The sequence below is a fragment of the Jaculus jaculus genome, chromosome 14, assembly GCF_020740685.1.
Source record: "Jaculus jaculus isolate mJacJac1 chromosome 14, mJacJac1.mat.Y.cur, whole genome shotgun sequence".
NCBI lineage: Eukaryota > Metazoa > Chordata > Mammalia > Rodentia > Dipodidae > Jaculus > Jaculus jaculus.
Genome location: NC_059115.1, coordinates 65,450,709 through 65,470,610, shown reverse-complemented (window position 1 = coordinate 65,470,610; position 19,902 = coordinate 65,450,709). Strand labels below are relative to the sequence as shown.

Below are 19,902 nucleotides of genomic sequence, written 5' to 3'. Positions count from 1 at the left end.
AAACCAAAAAAAAACAAAAACAAAAAAAAGACTCAATTAGAGAATTTTAAAGAAAAGTTTAAACAGATCCTCAGACCTGCTAAGTACATCTATACAAAAGAAGTAAAAATTTAACCGCTGTATCCTCTCTACTCCTACAGCCAGCATATGATGGGAAGTTTGAGTACAGGCAGCACCTGCTTCCAAAATTAACCATTGGCTGGGTGTGGTGGTACACGCCTTTAATCCCAGCACTTGGGAGGCAGAGGTAGGAGGATTACAGTGAGTTCAAGGCCACCCTGAGACTCCATAGTGAATTCCAGGTCAGCCTGGGCTACACTAGACCCTATCTTTAAAAAAAAAAAAAAAAAAAATTGGCTTCTTTTGGCCAACACCATTCTCCAACAACTAAACTGGGAGCATACACTAGAAAGCATGCATATGGGGCTAGGGTATGGCTCAGTGGTAGAACACTCACCTAATCTGCGTGAGGCCCTGGGTCTAATCTACAATACCACAAAACAAAACTTGAGGCTGAGAGTATAATTAGTATAGCACTAGACTAGCCTAGGCAAGGCCAAAAAAAAAAAAAAAAAAAGCATAATATATTTGCTCTAAAGATTTAACTTTAAAAAAAAAAGATTTAACTTTATTCAAGTTCAGGTAACAACCATGAATGAACCAAGGAATAAAAGACAGGCTTTTTCTAAGGGATATTTTTCTATTGCCTTGAAAAAGCACTGTGGTAGCTTGAATGGATGTCCCCCAATACATTCAAGAGTTTATTAAAGCCTGTGGTTTAGATCTCCAGCTGCCTGGCTGAAAGGATGTGTCACTGTGGGTGGATCCTAGGGCCCAGCCCTAAGGTGTGTTTGGGGGCAGATCTGAATCCCAGCTAAAGACATGAAGAGTGCTGGAGTTTTCCAATAAAAGGTTCCTGGAATAGGCTTGCTTGTGTATTGGTGGTGGTGACTACTTTTTTTCTTACTGCGCAGACCTATGAAAGTGGGCCCGCTTCTTCTGCCCTTAGGGAACTTTCCTTCTATCTGCAAGTTTCAATAAATCCTGTCTGGTCTGAAATTCACCTGCAGCAACCTGAGGCTGATTACAACCACCACTTTCTAGTAATCCTATAGTGTCTTTAGAAGCCATTAGTTTTTTTTGTTGTTGTTGTATTAAAATACACATTTCAGTATAAGCTCCTTGTAAGATGCTGCCTTTAGTTCCACAGTAGCTTTACAAGGGCCAGTAAGTGATAATTGATTATATATATATATTGAAAGTTAGATATTGTTGAAAAAGGTTTATATTTTATTTTAGGTTCTCAACTTTTAGATAACACTGAGCAAGATGTAACAGAATAAATAGCAAGTAATATACAAACTCAAAGGCATCTCAGAAAGGAATATGTATTGACAATCTAACAAAAATTTTAATTTTCATTATTATTATTTTATTTATTTATTTATTTTTGGTTTTTTGAGGTAGGGTTAACACTAGTCCAGGCTGACCTAGAATTCACTATGCAGTCTCAGGGTTGCCTCAAACTCAACAGTGATCCTCCTACCTCTGCCTCCCAAGTGCTGGGATTAAAGGCGTGGGTCACCATGCCTGGCTCTAACTGGATTTTTTTTTAAAGACAGCAGTCTTGGCTGGAGAGATGGCTTAGTGGTTAAGGTGCTTGCCCACAAAGCCTAAGGACCTATGTTCAATTCTGCAGGACCCATGTAAGCCAGATGCACAAAGTGGTGCATGCATCTGGAATTCATGTGCAGTGGCTAGAAGCCCTGGCACACCCATTCTCATTCGTTCTCTCTCCCTCTCTCTCTCTCTGTCTCTCTCTCTCTCTCCCTCTTTCTCTTTCTCTCAAGTAAGTAACTAAATAAGTAAAATATTTTTAAGAGATTTGAAAAAAAGACAGCAGTCTTAAAAACCAAGGTTGTCACAATGCAAGGCCATAAGCTTTTAAAAGATGAAGTTCTGTTTATATCAGTATGTTCAGTTTGAAGGCCTTTTTCATTACATTCAAAGGAATGCAGGGCCTCAATTTTTGAAAATGGAGAGAGAGATTCTAATGGAGGGACCTATGGTCAAAATCACTTTCCAGAATGTAAGAATAAGAGGACCACAAAGAGAAACTTTGATACTTTGCTGTAACAGAGTTTCCAAGCAGCAGCAAAAGGTTTGCAGAGACAGGAAGGGGAGAAGAAGATTCCAGTCTTTGGTAATTCAGGCTTCAAACTAGTCCACCTACCCCAATATAATTTACAAAAAGGGGGGGAGGGGCTCAGAAGAAATTGCTCAGTGGTTAAAGGTGCTAACTAGCAAAGCCTGACAGCCAGGGTTTGATTCCCAAGTACCCACATAATGCCAGATGCACAAAGTGGCACATACATCTGGAGTGAGTTTGCAGTGGCAAGGGGCCCTAGCATGCCCATTTCCCCTCTCTCCCTGCAAATAAATAAATAAAATTAAAATGTTTTAAAAAAAAAAAAGCTATAGGTAAAAATTTACCTAGCAGGCATCCGGGAAACAGACTCTCGCATCCGACGCATTGTCAAAGAAGGTAGTGCTGGTACCCCACTATCACCAATAGTGGAATTTGGAAACAACCTAAATGAAAGCAGGGAAAGACTTATTTCCAGCCTCGACTACTTTTACAGAGAACCAGCCTGCCTACCTTATAAACCCCACAGCTACATGACTAATGTCCTGGTCTCATTTTCTTCAAGTGCTTTAGATGCCTTCATTAAAAGGATACCCAGGGCTGAAGGTGATGACTCAGTGGTTAAGGCGCTTGCCTGCAAAGCATTACTGCCCAGATTTGATTCCCCAGTACCCATGTAAAGTCAGATGCACAAAGTGGTACATGCACCTGGAATTCATTTGCAGTGGCTGGAGGCCCTGACATGCTCATTCATTTTTTCTCTCCTGGCAAAAAAAAAAAAAAAACCAGGTGTATGGTGCAAGTCTTTAATGCCAGCACTTGGGAGGCAGAGGTAAGTGGATCACTGTGAGCACTCAAGCCATGCTGAGACTACATAGTGAATTCCAGGCCAGCCTGGGTTAAGGAGTGAGACCCTACCTCAAAAAACCAAAATAAATAAATACATAAAAGGACTCCCAACCCAAATGACTGGTGACTATTACAGACTGAGTGACAGAGACCTACCAATGAATACACATTCTGCCAGGATGCATTTCTAGGAAACACGGATCCTGTCCAGCTAAATCAAAATAGTATTTTTTTAAGCCATAATACAGCATTTACAACCTATTGCATATACATCTTTTCTAGAAACACTGTCTTACAAAGATGAGATTAAAATATGAAGAATAAATTATAGTTGAGCACAAGTAGTTATAAAGCAAAAGGAGTATTACCATCAGTTGGGCCCCTTCATCCTACAAGCTGAACACTGGTGCTCAGCAATGTCTATCTCAGCTAACCCTCATGAGACCACTACAAGCAAAGCCAACATTTTTAGTTGTAAGTGTTGGGGCTTAAAGGCCTATAATTACTTAATGACAGCATGGAGATTTTGACATTTCTGCTGGGATCCAAAGCATGCACCTTTTATGCTACTCAAACTGTGCAAAGCAGCATGTGACTACTCTGAGAGCTAAAGGTATTCCCACTGTTGTTTAATAATGCTCTGTTTCCTTTGTACTGCTGGTGCCTTTCATGCTAAGTAAGTACACCAGCCTAGTTGGCCCACAAACTTCCAGATTCTCCTGGCTTTACTTCCTGTTGCTATAGGTACGTTGGGACTTAAGTCCCACATGCCCTTTTGCCTCCAGCTATTATATGGGTAGTAGGAAGGATCAAACTCCGGCTAGCAGGTTTTCAAGCAAGCACCTCGAACTGCTGGGCCACCCCAACCCTTAACACAAGTCTTTGAAAGGCTCTTTAGAATGTGTACTTGTAAGTAAAATTAGCAGCTATTTAAGAAAACAGCAAATTTTTTGTCTCTCTGAAAACCTATAGATTTTAGTAACTGATTTATCTTCTGATAGACATAAGAATCTCAAAATTCAGGCCTGGAGAGATGACTTGGTGATTAAGGCACTTGCCCACAAAGCCTAATGACCTGGGTTCAATTCCTTAGTACTGTCTACAAGAAACCTAGTTGTTAAAGAACAAGCCAGACCTCTTCAGTTTTCATATCCCTTTGTTCTTTTCCTTACTGAACCACAATATTTCACAGAGTTGAACACCACCTAAAACTAGCTAGTTTCAGAACTGCTGTGTATATAAAGCAGTTTCTGGATCACAACAATCACTTATCAAGCCTTATTATAAAGACAGACTTACCATCCCAAAATATACTTAATAAGACCCTAAAAAGTGCTTCTACCCCACTCCTACATTCTTTGGGAGGGGAAAAAACAAAACAGTATCTTACAAGAGTTGTCTGATATTACTCCAGTCCACACACATAGTAGGAACTTTGGTACTACAGTGCTCATGGAATTTGTAGCCACAAGTTTGACATCGAAATCCATTTAGTAGGAATTTCTGACAGATGTCACAGAAAGCAAGCTTCAGGAACGTTTTCCGAGCCTATAACAAGAACACACAAGTAAAATTATGCTAAATAAGTAAAAGATGGCCAGCAACAAAGTAATTTCCTTATTTATCCCCAAAATACTTTACAGAGTGAGGAATCACACTTCTAATATTTGTAAAATTTACAAACAGAAATGAGTTATCTCTGGCTAATGAAATCCCAATTTCATAGTGTAAACAATGGCATAATTATAACATTAAATTCCTATCCTGGAGTACAGAGAACCCAAAATGCCACAAATAGATCTGAAACTTACAAAATTATGAGTTGTAAGAGGAACATGATCCAGGAAATCTACTTGTAGTTCTTCTCCAATCAAAGAGGCAGCATCAGTATTCCAATCTAAGCGTGCTTTTTTACTAAAAATTTCCAAAGCAAAGTACAAAAGAGAAACATTGAACAAAGTTCAATACCAAGAACAATAGCTATTAATTAATGAATGCTGTCTAAGCACAACTCTTTAAATCCGTAACAAACCAATGAAGTTGGTCTCTATGGAGACATTATGCTTAGATCTGTGTTTAGACTCCAGCCTGTCAGACTCTGAAATTTGTATTCTTAGGATAAAGTTCCCTTTAAACAATAAAATACAATAATCTCAGCTGGGTGTGGTGGCACACACCTCTAATCCCAGCACTCGGGAGGTAGAAGGATTGCTTTGAATTTGAGACCAGCCTGAGACTACATAGTAAATTCCAGGTCAGGGTGGGCTAGAGCAAGACCCTACCTCAGGAAAACAGAGAGAGAGAGAGAGAGAGAAATCTCATACCTACTGCCACTCAAGGAAATACTATCAACATCTACTATGCATTATATTTTTCAAGAGAATGTCCAAGTAATAATTTCAAGTTCTCGGCACCATATTTTTATATTATTTTTTCATCTTGGGCTAGAGTGGGGTCCTACCTTGGGAAAAAAATACACACTATTCCACAGGAAGCTAAGACAACTGTTTTTAACACAACAGGTGATTTGAAGTGAGGAAACTGTTGGTGTTCTGAAAGGAGCTGATTGATTTGAGTTCTTACCCTTTATGTTCATGAAGAAGTCTGAACACTGCACAGCACTCTGGTTGTAGGCCCCTCACTTTGAGAGCTTTCATAAGGCAGTCATGCAAGCTCATTCCATTCCGCACATTGACCTACAAATAAAAAACCACCTTCAGACCAACACAGGGTATAGCACCCCTTAGAAAAAGGAACACTGGAACTGGGCATGATGGCATATGACTTTAATCCCAGCACTTGGGAGGCAGAGGTAGGAGGATCGCTATGAGTTCAAGGCCACCCTGAGACAACATAGCAAATTCCAATGTCAGTCTGAGTTAAAGCAAGACCCTACCTTGAGGGGGGAAAAAAAAAAAAAGAAAGAAAGAAAGAAAAAAGAACACTGAAATAAATGCACCGATCTGTAAAGTCATATATAGATTTATACCAGAATTGCTTGCAGCAGTGCACATGCAAAGGAAACACCTGAATGCCCAGCAGTAAGTAAGCATTTGAATGGAATACGAGTACCATATAACAGTACTCATATCTTTTTCTTTTCTGGTTTTGTGAGGTAGGGTCTCACTCTAGCCTAGAAATTCACTACGTAATCTCAGGGTGGCCTCCAACTCCCAACAATTCTCTCCTACCTCTGTCTCCCTATGTGCTGCCACCACCACACCCAGCTTTCTCATATCTTTCTTATATTACTTATACCTACCTAAAGGGAGAGGAGTCCATGATATCTCAATTGAAGGAAAGTATTTTTCAGAACAATGGAAAGTAAGATTATTTAAAAGGTAGGGAAAACTATGTTTATATGTTGCATGAGTGTGAAAGAATACACCTTGTTAAGTAAACATCAGATATGGTGTTTGGAAGGGATAAAATGATACTTTCCCCTTTCATACCTCTAGTTTGCTGGATGCACAATACATGAGCATGAACATTCACCAGAAGGGAAAATAAGTCAATGTGATTGACAAACATTGAGATGAGCCTTTATGATAAAAATTTGCCTACTTTGAGGGGATGTGAGATGGCTCAGCAGTTAAAGGTGCTTGCTTGCAAAGCCTGTCAGCCTGGGTTCAGTTCTCCAGCACTCATGTAAAGTCAGATAAACAAAGCGGTACACGTCTCTGGAGTTCACTTGCAGCAAGAGGCCCTGGCACATCCATAATCATTTTCTCTCCTGCTCCTTGCTCTCGCAAATGAATTTTTTTTTTTTTAACTTTGTCTACTTTAAACAAAGTGGCTACCTACCACATGTACTTCAAAGTAGTGAGGGCAAAGAGAAGCTAGGACAGAGCTCCTTCCCTACTCTAGATAGGAAAAATAGTGATGTCGGTATACACACATGTGCCTGGGCAATTTGGGACCTTCCCCCCAGCCCCCAGACACATCCCCTGTACCCCATCTCAAAAGCAAAGAGGGATTTATCTACGCCCATGGTATGAAAATGTCAAGAAAGTCCTCCATATTTGGGGTTAAAATCAAGGAAATGAATAAAAATTAGCAAAACCAGCAAGGGACAATGGAATGCAGAATTGCAGTGCCTGTGAACCGTCTGCGGTAGAGTTAGTTCCTCCATTGGCTGCCAGAGACCATCAAAGTCCCTTCCAGTTCATCTTTCTCTGGCTGGCTTAGAACAGAGAAAAGTCTTCAGAAGCAGGACAGAATTATCTGGGTTCAAAACAACCCACAGTATTTGTATACAAAATGGAAATTAACCTAGAAGGAAAAGGAAGTAATATTAAACCATCAGTGTTCTTTTTTTTGGGGGGGGGGATATGAGGTAGGGTCTCACTGTAACCCAAGCTGACCTGGAACTCACTATGTAGCTCCAGGCTGGCCCGAAATTAACAGTGTTCCTCTTCAGCCTGCAGAGTGCTGGGATTAAAGCTGTGCACTACCACACTTGGCAATCAATGTTAGGTTTTTCACACAGCTTTATTCTCTTATCAATGCCATTAATAGGGACTTATTTGCCCAGTAATTAACTTCTAAAGAAGCAAGACAAATTCCACATTAAATGAGAACAGGGGCTGGAAAGAAAACTCAGCTAGTAAAGTACTTGTTTGCAAGAATGAGGACCTGAGTTCAAACTAAGAAGTGACAGTGGAGTGTTCAACACTAAATCAGACATCTCTGTCACACCCTCCTAGACTCAGGGACCACTGTGGAAGAGGTAGTGGAAAGAATGTAAAAGCCAAAGAAAGGGGACGAGTGTTTACAATACTGTCTTCCAGACACAAAGTGGCCTTGACATTCATGACCGCTCAGTAGCTGACACTACCTACATAAGACATGCATAATAGTGAAGGAGGATAGGAAAAAATAACTTTTCTTAGGCAGTTTTTGTTAGAGATTGAGGCCCAAAGAAAACCAGGATATACCACTCCATATGCCATCTTGCCCTGACACAAGAACAGAACCAGCAGATCTCTCTGATCAGCCCACCAAACCTACCAACCAATGGGGTCGTCCCCTTGCCTATACAGGTTCCTGTCTTCTTCCCGACACTGACTCTGCCCTGCTTCATTCAGCTCAGCTCTGCTTTTCTGCCTCTGCTCAACCTGCCTACCTCCCTTTGTTCAGGCCACAGTGATGCACAAGTCAGTCTTGCCCCTCACTTGGGTGAGAGGGAAGAGCAAAAAACTATTTCATGGTCTGGATGGCTTTTCTGCTTGTCTCTGCTTTATAGTTTGGGGTAATTTCTCACTTTGATTACATGCATGGTTTTCCTCTGATTTCTAAATCTACCATATGCATATTTTTCTTACACTCCAGATCTAGCACATGGGTGTTCTTACCAACTCTAAGTTTGCTACCTGTGTAATTTCTTTAAACTTGGGGTAACCATGAGTGTAACTCTCTTTATTACTCATTTCTCCTCTGAATCTCTTTGTCTCTGCTTTGATATCTGTCCTCTCATTTTTCCCTTGAGCACCACCATTTGTCCTCTCTTAACTTCTCTAAAAGCACATGGCAGATGCCATGCCGGTTTCTCCTAAACTTCCCTACACAGGCTTCCTACTTCCTACTGTTCTAGCTTTCCTTCCTAGATCCCAATCTCCCTTAAATAAATCCCGCAAACAAACGTAAGCCAGATGCACATGGTAGCACATGTGTTGGAGTTTGTTTGCAGTGTCTAGAGGCCCTGGGTTGCCCGCTCTTTCTTTCCCTCCATACCTCCCCCTTACCTCTGTCTCAAATAAATTTTAAAACTAAAAACTTTAAAAACCTCCTTTTGGGTGATGGAGAGATGGCTCAACAGTTAAAGCGCTTGCATACACAGTGTAAGGACCCAAGTTCAATTTCCCAGCACCCATATAATGCCAGATGTACAAGGCTGCACATGTATCCAGAGTTCATTTGCAGTGGCTGGAGGCCCTGGCATGCCCATCCTCTCTGTATCTGTTCTATCTCTCTCTGCTTGCAAATAAATAAATAAATAAATAAAAATTTAAAATATTTTACAGGGGCTGGAGATATGGCTTAGTGCTTAAGGCGTTTGCCTGCGAAGCCAAAGGACCCCGGTTCAATTCCCCCAGGACCCATGTAAGCCAGATGCACAACAGGCACATGCATCTGGAGTTCATTTGCAGTGGCTAGAAGCCCTAGTGTGCCCATTTTCTGTCTGCCTCTCTTCTATCTCTACCCCTCTCTCTCTCACTGCTGGCAAATAAATTTTTAAAATATTTTATAAAAAGATAATAGCACCTAAGGGAAGACACTCAAGGTTGACTTCTCACCTCCACACACACATGCATACACCTACATGCACAATGGTACACACACACATAAAAGGCCAAGGAGGGAGGGAAAAGTCTATCTTAGACACCAAATAAGACACTCATTCAAGCCCAGGCTGATCTGGAATTCACTATATAGTCTCAGGCTGGCCTTGAACTCAGTGACCTTACTACCTCTGCCTCCCAAGTGCTGGGATTAAAGGCATGTGCCACCTCACCCAGCAAACAATAATTTTTTTTGAACCGTCCTATTTGAGACTGGCTGCAGAGATGGCACAGTGGTTAAAGGTACTTGCTTGCAAACTTGATGGTCTGGGTTCAATTCCCCAGTACTCACATAAAGCCAAATACAGTAAGTGACACATGTCTGGAGTTTGTTTACAATGGGAGGAGGCCCTGGTATGCTTATTCTTTCATTCATATTCTCTCTCTCTCTCAAATAAATAAAAATATTTTTAAATGTCCTATTTGTTTGGATGAAGAGGAAGAAAGCCATTCTTGTGCTCAGTGTTAACAGAAGGAAGGTAGAGAGGTGAGACAGAGTGGGGATGTGGAAGGAATAATAGTAAAATGAAATAAAATCTGCACTTAGAAAAATCAACTCACAAAGACCCTAAGGGACAACAAAATTTGGCCAGACTATAAAATAAACAAACCAAATCATGCTTTTTTTTTTCTTTTTTTCCCCAAGGTAGGGTTTCACTGTAGCTCAGGCTGACCTAGAATTCACTATGTATCTTAGGGTGGCCTTGAACTCATGTTGATCCTCCTACCTCTGCCTCCCAAGTGCTGGGATTAAAGACGTGAACCACCACACCCGGCCACAAATCATGCTTTCTACAGACAGAAGAGCAGGTCCATTTCCTAAGAGGAAGGTTCACATACCACCGTTCTCTGCTTATTTGGCAAGAAAACACGAATAGTGTTGTTTGTCTTGGAGGAATCTGTGAGTTTGCCATCATCTGAGGCCCGGCGCTGGTAACCAAACTGCTGAACAATTGTTGGGGAGATGCAGCTGGAACCATCAAACACCGTGTCTTTGAGCCCAAAACCATTGCTGATCGTCTTCCAAGCTCCCTGTATGTGCTCCATTGATGCAGTTTAAACAATAAACCTGGAAAACAAAAAATTATAATTCTAGAACAAAAGCACTTAATCCAGAAACACAATATAAAGAGCAGTAGTGACAATAATGGTGTTAATAATTTATGAACAGGAAAAAAGAACTGTTTTAGCGTATTTCCATGACTATACTCACTCTCCATTCATAGACAAATCAAAAAAGGGAAACTGAGACCATAAGTCTGAAGAGTTATCAGGGGTAATAGCACCAGTTTATAAGCCAACCTAGAATATTGGCCCAGTCTTCTCTTGACTTCTTATCTAACACTTTTGTTGTTTATTTTTATTTATTTATTTGAGAGCGCCAGACAGAGAGAGAAGGAGGCAGAGAGAGAATGGGCGCACCAGGGCCTCCAGCCACTGCAGACACCAGACGCATGCACCCCCACCTTGTGCATCTGGCTAACGTGGGTCCTGGGGAATCGAGCCTCAAGCTGGGCTCCCTAGGCTTCACAGGCAAGCGCTTAACCACTAAGCTATCTCTGCAGCCCATCTAATACTGTTTTAAGTATTTCTCTTACTGAGTATTGTATATTAAGTATGTTAACCTCTGGTTGTGTACAATGCATTTTTGGACTATGAGAATTACATTGAGGGAGAAATCTGCCTCCAAGAGAAAAAGAAGAAAACTTTTATTTCTAGAATGAGTCGTAGATATATATGTATGTATATCTATTTAATATATATTATATATAAAATCTCATTTAAATTATATAAGGACCCCAAAAGTTTTTAATCCTTTTCCAAATCTACTCTTTCTCTTTAAATCAGAAAAATCATCCTACTTGCCCAAGAACCCCAGGGAATATGGAAAATAACTAAATTCCACATCTGTTCAAAGTCTATGAATTCTCCACTATAACATTCAGAGTTTGAGTGCAAAAACAAAGCTAATAACCATAAGCAAAAAGAGACAGTCACTAAACCCAACAAAATAACTGCTATGAGTGTCCACAGCTAGTCACACAATGACAGTGAGTCAGAGACTGTCTTAGACTTAAAAACTTAGCAATGCCCAGAGACAATGGTCCTTAAGTCAGCTACCATACATGCCACACACATACATACATGCAAGAAAAAAAGAAAAGTAGCAGAAGACAAACTGTAGTAAAGTATGTAATGATGCTAAAAGATGGGTACATCTTAAAAGCACTATACACTGGGCATGGTAGTGCCTACCTTTAATCCCAGCCCTCGGGAGGCAGAGGTAGGATTGCTGTGAGTTTGAGGCCACTCTGAGAATACATAGTGAATTCCAGGTCAGCCTGAACCAGAGTGAGACCTTACCTCAAAAACAAAAAAAACAAAAAAACCTGTACTATGAGAAAGTTTGCATATTATATGATTCCCTTCATATAAAAGCCCAAAAGCATGCAAATTGGTAGAGACAGGAAGATTTTTATGCCTATAGTAACTACTACTCAGGAAGCTGAGGCAAGAGGACAATTTGAGGCTATTAAGTGTGAGGCCATCCAGATCCTGTAAGAAAAGGAAAAGAGAAGGTTTTGAAAAAAGCCAGGTGTGGTGGCACATGCCTTTAATCCCAGCACTCAGGAGGCAGAGGTAGGAGGATCGCCATGGGTCCAAGGCCATCATGAGAATACATAGTGAATATCAGGTCAGCCTGAGCTAGAGCAAGATCCTATCTCAAAGGGGAGAAAAAAAAATAAGAGGAATATTAGTGATTACCTAGTTCTGGAGGTAGGGTGGGAAGCTAAGGAGTTTCATTCCTTGTATGTGTTACGCACCTGTGTGCACACAAGCAGAAGACAGAAGAATATATCAAGGATACCTCTCTATCGTTCTTCCACCCTATTTCTGCAACAGAATCTGTCATTGAACCTGAAGCTCCCCATTTTTTGGTTAGACTGGCTTACTAGGGAACACCAGTGATCTTCCTGGTCTCTGGTCCTCTTAGTGCTGGCTTATAAGAAAACACAGCCATATCAGCTTTGTTTGTTTGTTTTTCAAGGTAGGGTCTTACTCTAGCCCAGGCTGACCTGGAATCACTATGTAGTCTCAGGCTGGCCTCGAACTCACACAGTCCTCTTACCTCTGCCTCCTACATGCTGGGACTGAAACTCAGATCCTCATGCTTGGTCAGCAAGCTCTCTTACCTGCTAAGCCATCTCCTCAGCCCCAGGAGTTTCTTTTTGGAGAAATAAAAATATGTTAAAATTCACTGTAGTTATGGCAGACTAAAATCCCAAACCCCCATATCCCTAGTGGCTACTTAGAAAGATATGGAGCCTTAGGTGGTAGAGCTTGGACAGTAGAAGTAGGTCACTAAAGGAGGGCCTTTGAAGGCCCTGTTCCAGCCTGCTGTCTCTGCTTCCTGATCCACCATTATGTGAACATATACTCACTGTCATGAATTCCATTATCCTTCCCTCCCATGATGGTTTTAAGACTCTCTGAAACTTTCAGGCAGTATAAACCTTTTCTCAATCTTGCTCTGTCAGTTATTTTGTCAAAGCCATAATAAAAAATGCATATGATATATGAATTTATAGCACAATGAATCTATTGTAAGACCAAGCAAGGAGCTGCTACCAGGGCAGAAGGACTGAACAGTGATCAGGTCACCCCATGCTATATAGTGAGACTTTGTCTCAAAACAGAAAAAAAAAAAGTCAGATCTTCAGTAACTGCATGCAGGCTATTTCTGAACTTTAGTTTTAGGTCCCATCCCTCCTCATAAACCCTTCAATCTCCTACCCCAAGCCCTATGGTCCAACCTAAAGGCTCACTATCATAGTTAAGCTAGTTTAAAACATAATCTAGCAGGGCCAGGTGGCACACATCTTTAACCCCAGCTCAGAAGGCAGAGGTAGAAGGATTGCTGTGATTTTGAGGCCAACCTTAGACTACATAGTAGATTCCACGTAAGCCTGAGCTACAGTGGAACCCTACTTCAAAACCCACCCTAACCCCCAAAAAACCAGAATCTGTTCCTTCCATATAAAGGTTTTAAGGGAGCACATAAACTATCATTAAGACCTAAAGAGGAAGACTAGGGGGATGTCTCAGTGGTTAAAAGCACTTGCTTACAAAACCTGTAGGCCCAGGTTCGATTCCCCAGAACCCATGGAAAGCCAGATGTACAAATGGCACATGCATCTAGAGTTCATTTGCCATAGCAAGAGGCCCTGGTGCATCCATTCTCTCTCTCCTTGCTTGCAAATAATACAAATATATATATTAAATATTTTTATTTATTTGCAAACAGAAAGAGAGACAAACCAAGAGAATGGGCATGCCAGGGCCTCCAGCCACTGCAAAAGAACACCAGATCTCTTTGTGCATCTGCCCTTACATGGCTATTGGAGAAATCAAACCTGGGTGATTAGGCTTTGCCTGCAAGCGCCTTAATCACTGAGCCATCTATCTGGCCCCCAAATATATATATATTTAAAGACCTAAAAAGGTGACGCAAGGTCGCACATGAGCACAAGGTGGCACACATGTCTTGGAGTTCAACTGCAGTGGCTGAAGGCTCTGCAGGGCCAGCCCTCCCTTCTTCCCTCCCTCCCTCCCTCTCCCAAATAGGGGAGGGGCAGTCTGTTAGGCTTGCCTCAAAAAAATAAAATAAAATAAAATAAACAGAAGCCATGGTGACTTCTGTATGGCAAGAGAATCCAGAGAAAGTGTTAATTGGCTACAGCAAGAACCTACCTTGAAAAAACAACAACAAAACTGCTAAGCAGATAGTTAAGTTCCTAAAATCTATTTCCTGAATAATAAATGGAGTCATTAGGACAAGTTCTAAGAAAAACCATCAGTGCCACTAGTCATTTATAAACCACAACAGTATACTACAAAGCTACACCCAGCCCTAAAAGACTAACAACAATCGAGAAACTGCAGAACTGGCCCAGAATAACTGTTGACAGGCAGTCGACTAAAGTCATATAACAGTTTATCAAACAAATAAGGGCTGGCAAGGTGGTCCAGCTGGTAAAGTGATTATACCCAGCAAGCATAGACCCCTGGTTTCAGTACCCAGCACTGCATAAAACTGGTTGTGGGGGTATATTTCAGTAATCACAATCCTTGGGAGCCATAGGCAAGAGGATTAGAAGTTCAAGGTTATCCTCGGCTACAAGTTTGAGGCTACCTAGCATGGACTACATGAGACCATGACTCAAACCACCAAAAAAAAAAAAAAAGTCATTTTTAAAAAAGTGGTAGTTTGGACCGGGCATAGTGGCACAAGCCTTTTTAATCCCAGCACTCGGGAGGCAGAGGTAGGAGGATCGCTGTGAGTTCAAGGCCACCCTGAGACTACATAGTGAATTTCAGGTCAGCCTGGGCTAGAGTGAGACCCTACTTCAAACAAACCAAAAAAAAAAAAAAAAAAAAAAAGTGTTAGGTGCCCTCCCCACAATAGCTGACTGCTGCTATCACAACTCAACCCACAACTCCATGGTGCGTATCAGCAATCCCACTAAGAAGGACCCTCAATGGAATGGGGGTGGGGATAGGAATGTCAACACTTGATGCATCCATAGTTTAAACTTAATTTTAAAATGTAAGGGCTGGAGAGATGACTTAGCCGTTAAGATGATTGCCTGCGAAGCCTAAGGACCCAGGTTCGATTCTCCAGGTACCACATAAGCCAGATGCACATGGTGGTGCATGAGTCTGGAGTTCATTTGTAGTGGCTAGAAGTTCTGGCACACCCATTCTCACTCTCCCTCCCCCTCTAATAAAAATAAATCAGGAAAAAAAAATTTAGAATAAGTGTTAGGGATACAGCTCAAGGGCAGAGCACTTGCCTAGCATACAAGTACCCCAAGTATAATCTAGTACAAAAGAAAAGGGCGGGGGGGGGTGAAGGTAGGGGGCGGGAGAAATAGCTTAAAAAGAACACTTTCTACATAGGCATGAGGTGCCTGGTACTACTTGGGTTTGATTCCTCAGCATACTCATAAATAGCTAAGCACAGCCCAAAAACATACAGAAATTACAATAATTAAAGAATCAGATTTTTTTTATTTTTTGGTTTTTCAAAGTAGGGTCTCACACTAGTCCAGGCTGACCTGGAATTACCTCTGTATTCTCAGGGTGGCCGCAACTCACAGCAATCCTCCTACCTCTGCCTTCCAAGTGCTGGGATTAAAGGCGTGCACCACCATGCCCAGCTGAAATTATTCTTATCTCCTTTTTTTCCTTTTTGTTTTTTCAGGTAAGGTGTCTCACTCTAGCCCCAGGCTGACCAGGAACTCATTCTAGTTTGAGGCTGACCTCGAACTCACAGTAATCCTACCTCTGCCTCCTGAGGGCTGGGATTAAAGATATGTACCACCACAAATCTTCTCTTTTCAGATGGCAGTAACCTTGGGATGACTCAGAAGGCATCATGGTACTGGAAAGAAGTGACCGTAGTGCTCAGTACTGTAACATCTCTATCACACCTTCCAAGGCTCAGGGTCTAATGAGGAAGAGGTGGCGTAAAGAATGTAAGAGCCAAAGGAAGGGTAAGACTCCTTACAATGGGCTCCCCCCAGACACAAAATGGCCTGGATATCCATGACCTCACATTGCCAGACACTACCTAGGCAAGAACATCATAAGAGGAAAAGATCATGACATTAAAAAAAGAGAGAGACTGATTGAGATGGGGAACGAGATATGATGGAGGATGGAGTTTCAAAGGGGAAAGTGGGGGGAGGGAGGGTATGACCATGGGATATTTTTTATAATCATGGAAGTTGTTAATAATTTTTTTTAAAAAAAAAGATATATACCACCACAACCTACTATTTACCTTCTTCTTAGATGAAGAAAAAATGAAGTTCAAAATCAAGCAGAGTATGGAGGTGCATGTCTTCAGTACTAGCACTTGGGAGGAGGCAGGAGAATCACGGGATTCACGGTCATCCTCAGCTATATAACAGGTTTGAGTACAGTGGCAGCTACAAAAAGGGGGTGGGGGAAATTGGAGACATGGCTTTGTGGTTAAGGAGCTTGCCTGCAAAGCCAAAGGATCCAAGGTAGTTTCCTCTAGACCTACATAAGCCAAATGCACAAGGTGGCACACGTGTCTGGAGTTTGTTTGCAGCAATTAGAGGTTCTGGTGTACCCATTCTCTCCTCCCCCCGCCTCTCAGATAAATAAATAAATAAATAAATAAATAAATAAATAAATAAGTAGTTTTTTGTTATTACTATTGTTTAATCCCAGTACTCAGAGGCAGAAGGATCCCTGTGAGTTCAAGGACAACCTGGGGACTACAAAGTGAGTACCTAAAAAACTTTAAAAATAAAATAAAGCCTGGGCTGGAGAGATGGCTTAGCGGTTAAGCGATTGCCTGTGAAGCCTAAGGACCCCGGTTCAAGGCTCAATTCCCCAGGACCCACGTTAGCCAGATGCGCAAGGGGGCACACGCGTCTGGAGTTCGTTTGCAGTGGCTGGAAGCCTTGGCGCACCCATTCTCTCTCTATCTGTCTGTCTCTCTCTCTCCCTCTCTCTCTGTCAATCTCAAATAAATAAATAAAAATGAACAAAAAATATTAAAAAAAAAAAAAAAGTAAAGCCAGGCATGGTACACACGCCTTTAATCCCAATACTTGGGAGGCAGAAGTAGGTGGATCACTGTGAGTTCCAGGCCACCCTGAGATTACACAGTAAATTCCAGGTCAGCCTGGGCTAGAGTGGGACCCTACCTCAAAAAAACCAAAAAAATAAAAATAAAAATTCAGCTTGAGAGATGGCTTAGTGGTTAAGGTGCTTGCCTACAAAACCAAAGGACCTAGGTTCAATTCCTCAGTACTCACGTAAACCAGATGCACAAGTTGGCACATGCCTTTGGAGTTCATTTGCAGTGGCTAGAGGCCCTGGTGTGCCCTTTCTCTATCTGCCTCTTTCTATCTCAAATAGATAAATAAAAACAATTTATTAAGCAAAATAAAGCCAGGCGTGGTGGTGCACACCTTTAATCCCAACACTTGGGAGGCAGAGGTAGGATTGTCGCGAGTTTGAGGCCACTCTGCGACTACATAGTGAATTCCAGGTCAACCTGGACCATATATATAAGCATATATATTTTTTATGTGGTGGTGCAAGCTTTTAATCCCAGCACTGAGGAGGCAGAGGCAGGAGGATCACCAAGAGTTCAAAGTCAGCCTGAACTAGAGCGAAACCTTGCCTCAAAACAAACAAAAGAAATTTAAAATTTTTTTTAAATTAAGAATAAAATTTAAAAATTTTTAAATAAAAACAAAAAAATGTCTAAGGTCTGTATGTGAGCTCAGCGTAGTGGCGCACCCCTTTAATCCCAGCACTTGGAAGGCAGAGATAGGATGACCACCATGAGTTCAAGGCCACCCTAAGACTACATAGTGAATTCCAGGTCGGCCTGGACTAGAGAGAGACTTCACCTTGAAAAAACAACAAACAAAAAGATCTGTATGTGAAGGAAATATATAACATACCTTATATATCAATAGCCATTTGAATTTTTAAATTTACTGTCTTACAGAGATCTTTTTCCGAATGCATCTTCTAACTTGGCCCTTTTTATCCATTCATTAAATGATACAGAGGACATATCAAATATAAAGTTTTATTCATGCAGCTAACATAATCATCAGCAAATGGACAATGAAGATTCTGCATCTCTGCTAGGTCATCATGGGTGTTCATGTGCAAACATCATGCATTGTCATTGTTTTTATCTTCCTCATTCTCAAATTTTTTTCTGCGGAGGTGGTAGTAAATATAGGTTATGTAAAATGAAATCCCCATGTAATTAGAGGAATGCTGAACTATAAACCATGACTCATTAACTCTAAAAGTTAGTCAAGACAAAAGAATTCCTATACATCAAAATAACTGGGTGCTGCCCTAGAGTTAGAATTCACTATAATATTATCTGGTTGTCTAGAGTTCTCCTTAGTTTGAAAGCAGGAAGAAAATGAATAACTGGTAACAAGAATTTAAAAGTCTACATCTAGCATGGTTTAAATACAGCCACTGTATTTCCAGCTGCTAGAGACCTTGGCATGCCCTTCCTTCCTTCCTTCCTTTCCTTTCTTTTCTTTCTTTCTTTCTTTCTCTCTCTCTCTCTCTCTCTCTCTCTCCCTTTTGCAAATAAATAAATAAATAAAATATTTTTTTTAATTTAGATGTCATGAACTCTAGGCAAATGCAATTTATTTGAAAGAGAAAGTGTGGAGGCAGATATATAGAGGGAATAAGCGCAGAAGGCCAACATCTAAATTTAAAATTTGTGTGCAAATCCAGTCTTGGTGGGGCACACCTATAATCCCAGCACTTGGAAAATAAAGGAGAACCATAATTTGAAGGTCATCTTTGGCTAAAGTAGCAACTTGGAGGCCAACCTGGAATACATGAGACCCTATCTGAAGAAGAAATAATAATACATAAAAACACCCAGAAGCCATAGACTGTTAGTAGAAAAATTTCAGTGCCAGGGATGGGATCCTTCCAGTGAGTTGTTGACTAGGGAGATCCCTGACACCCCCAAAATATTACAGGCTATTGCCAAGGCTCTTGACTTCCCATCAGAAATAAATGGTAACATCCTATTGCTGAAGACTCCACATGCCTGGGCTGCAACGTTACTGAGAAATCAAGCTGGAGCTGAGCTGAAAACCTCCTCCCTGTAGAGAAAGAAAGCTGGAAAAAGCTGTATGTACTGCACGAAGCCCTATGGGAGACAGAAGTCATCAATGGTGAAAACAGTGGACACTGCAAGCCTCATGTTTGGCCAACCAGGCCAAAAGACCAAACGGGTGAGCTGAAAACTCCTCCCTGATAGCCATCAGGATATTGGAAAGACCTAGGCAGCCTTTGGGGTGGGGGATGGGGGGGAATCATCAATGGTGTTATCCAGTAATGGTTATATCTTGATAGCCAGGCCAAATTGCCAACTTGTACAATGGTGGCATGTCTGTTATACGGGAAACCAAACTGTCTCAACTCAAGACTCTCATTAGACTTGAGGCCTTGTCCACAGAATTCCTGTCTGGCGCTGAAAACCCTATGAAATGTCTATGGCTTGGGAGGTCACAAGCCCTAAGAGTCTACTACTATTGTCTGGCTAAATGGATATATTAAACCCACCAAACTGCACTCTAAATACTTATGGTTATGCCCATATAATAATGCTACTCTCATTTTTGGTTAGAGAAGCTTCTTTTTTCAGATGGTAGTGACCACTGGGGTGACTCAAAACTGAAAGTGCCAGTTGGGCCTAGTGGGTACATGTCTTTAATCCCAGCACTGGAAAGGCTGAGGTAGGAGTCACACCGTAAATTCCAGGCCAGCCTGAGACTACATAGTGAATTCCAGGTCAGCCTGGACTAGAATGAGACCTTACCTCAAAAAAATAAAATAAAAATAAAAATAAAAATGAAAGTGCTGAGAAGTGTTCAGCACTAAAAGAGACATCTCTATCACACCCTCCAACACTCAGAGACCATTGCAGAAGAGGTGGTGGAAAGACTATCTTCCAGATACAAA

At 41.3% G+C, this 19,902-nt stretch overlaps 1 protein-coding gene across 4 annotated transcripts in view; it reads right to left on the bottom strand.

Annotated features, from left to right (window-relative positions):
• Positions 1 to 19,902, bottom strand: part of Raf1 (Raf-1 proto-oncogene, serine/threonine kinase) — a 47,829-nt gene that overhangs the window by 12,639 nt on the left and 15,288 nt on the right. For 2 of the 4 annotated variants that reach the window (XM_045133650.1, XM_004651586.2), the window contains exons 2-6: positions 10,177 to 10,405; positions 5,579 to 5,691; positions 4,807 to 4,909; positions 4,386 to 4,543; positions 2,494 to 2,592 (exon numbers count right to left, since the gene is read on the bottom strand). In XM_045133650.1, the coding sequence (XP_044989585.1) occupies positions 2,494 to 2,592; positions 4,386 to 4,543; positions 4,807 to 4,909; positions 5,579 to 5,691; positions 10,177 to 10,383 (680 nt within the window). In that variant the 5' untranslated portion in view covers positions 10,384 to 10,405. Of the gene's footprint in view, positions 1 to 2,493; positions 2,593 to 4,385; positions 4,544 to 4,806; positions 4,910 to 5,578; positions 5,692 to 10,176; positions 10,406 to 19,902 lie in introns of those variants that run through there. The other 2 variants (XM_045133651.1, XM_004651587.3) reach the window with 1 other exon arrangement.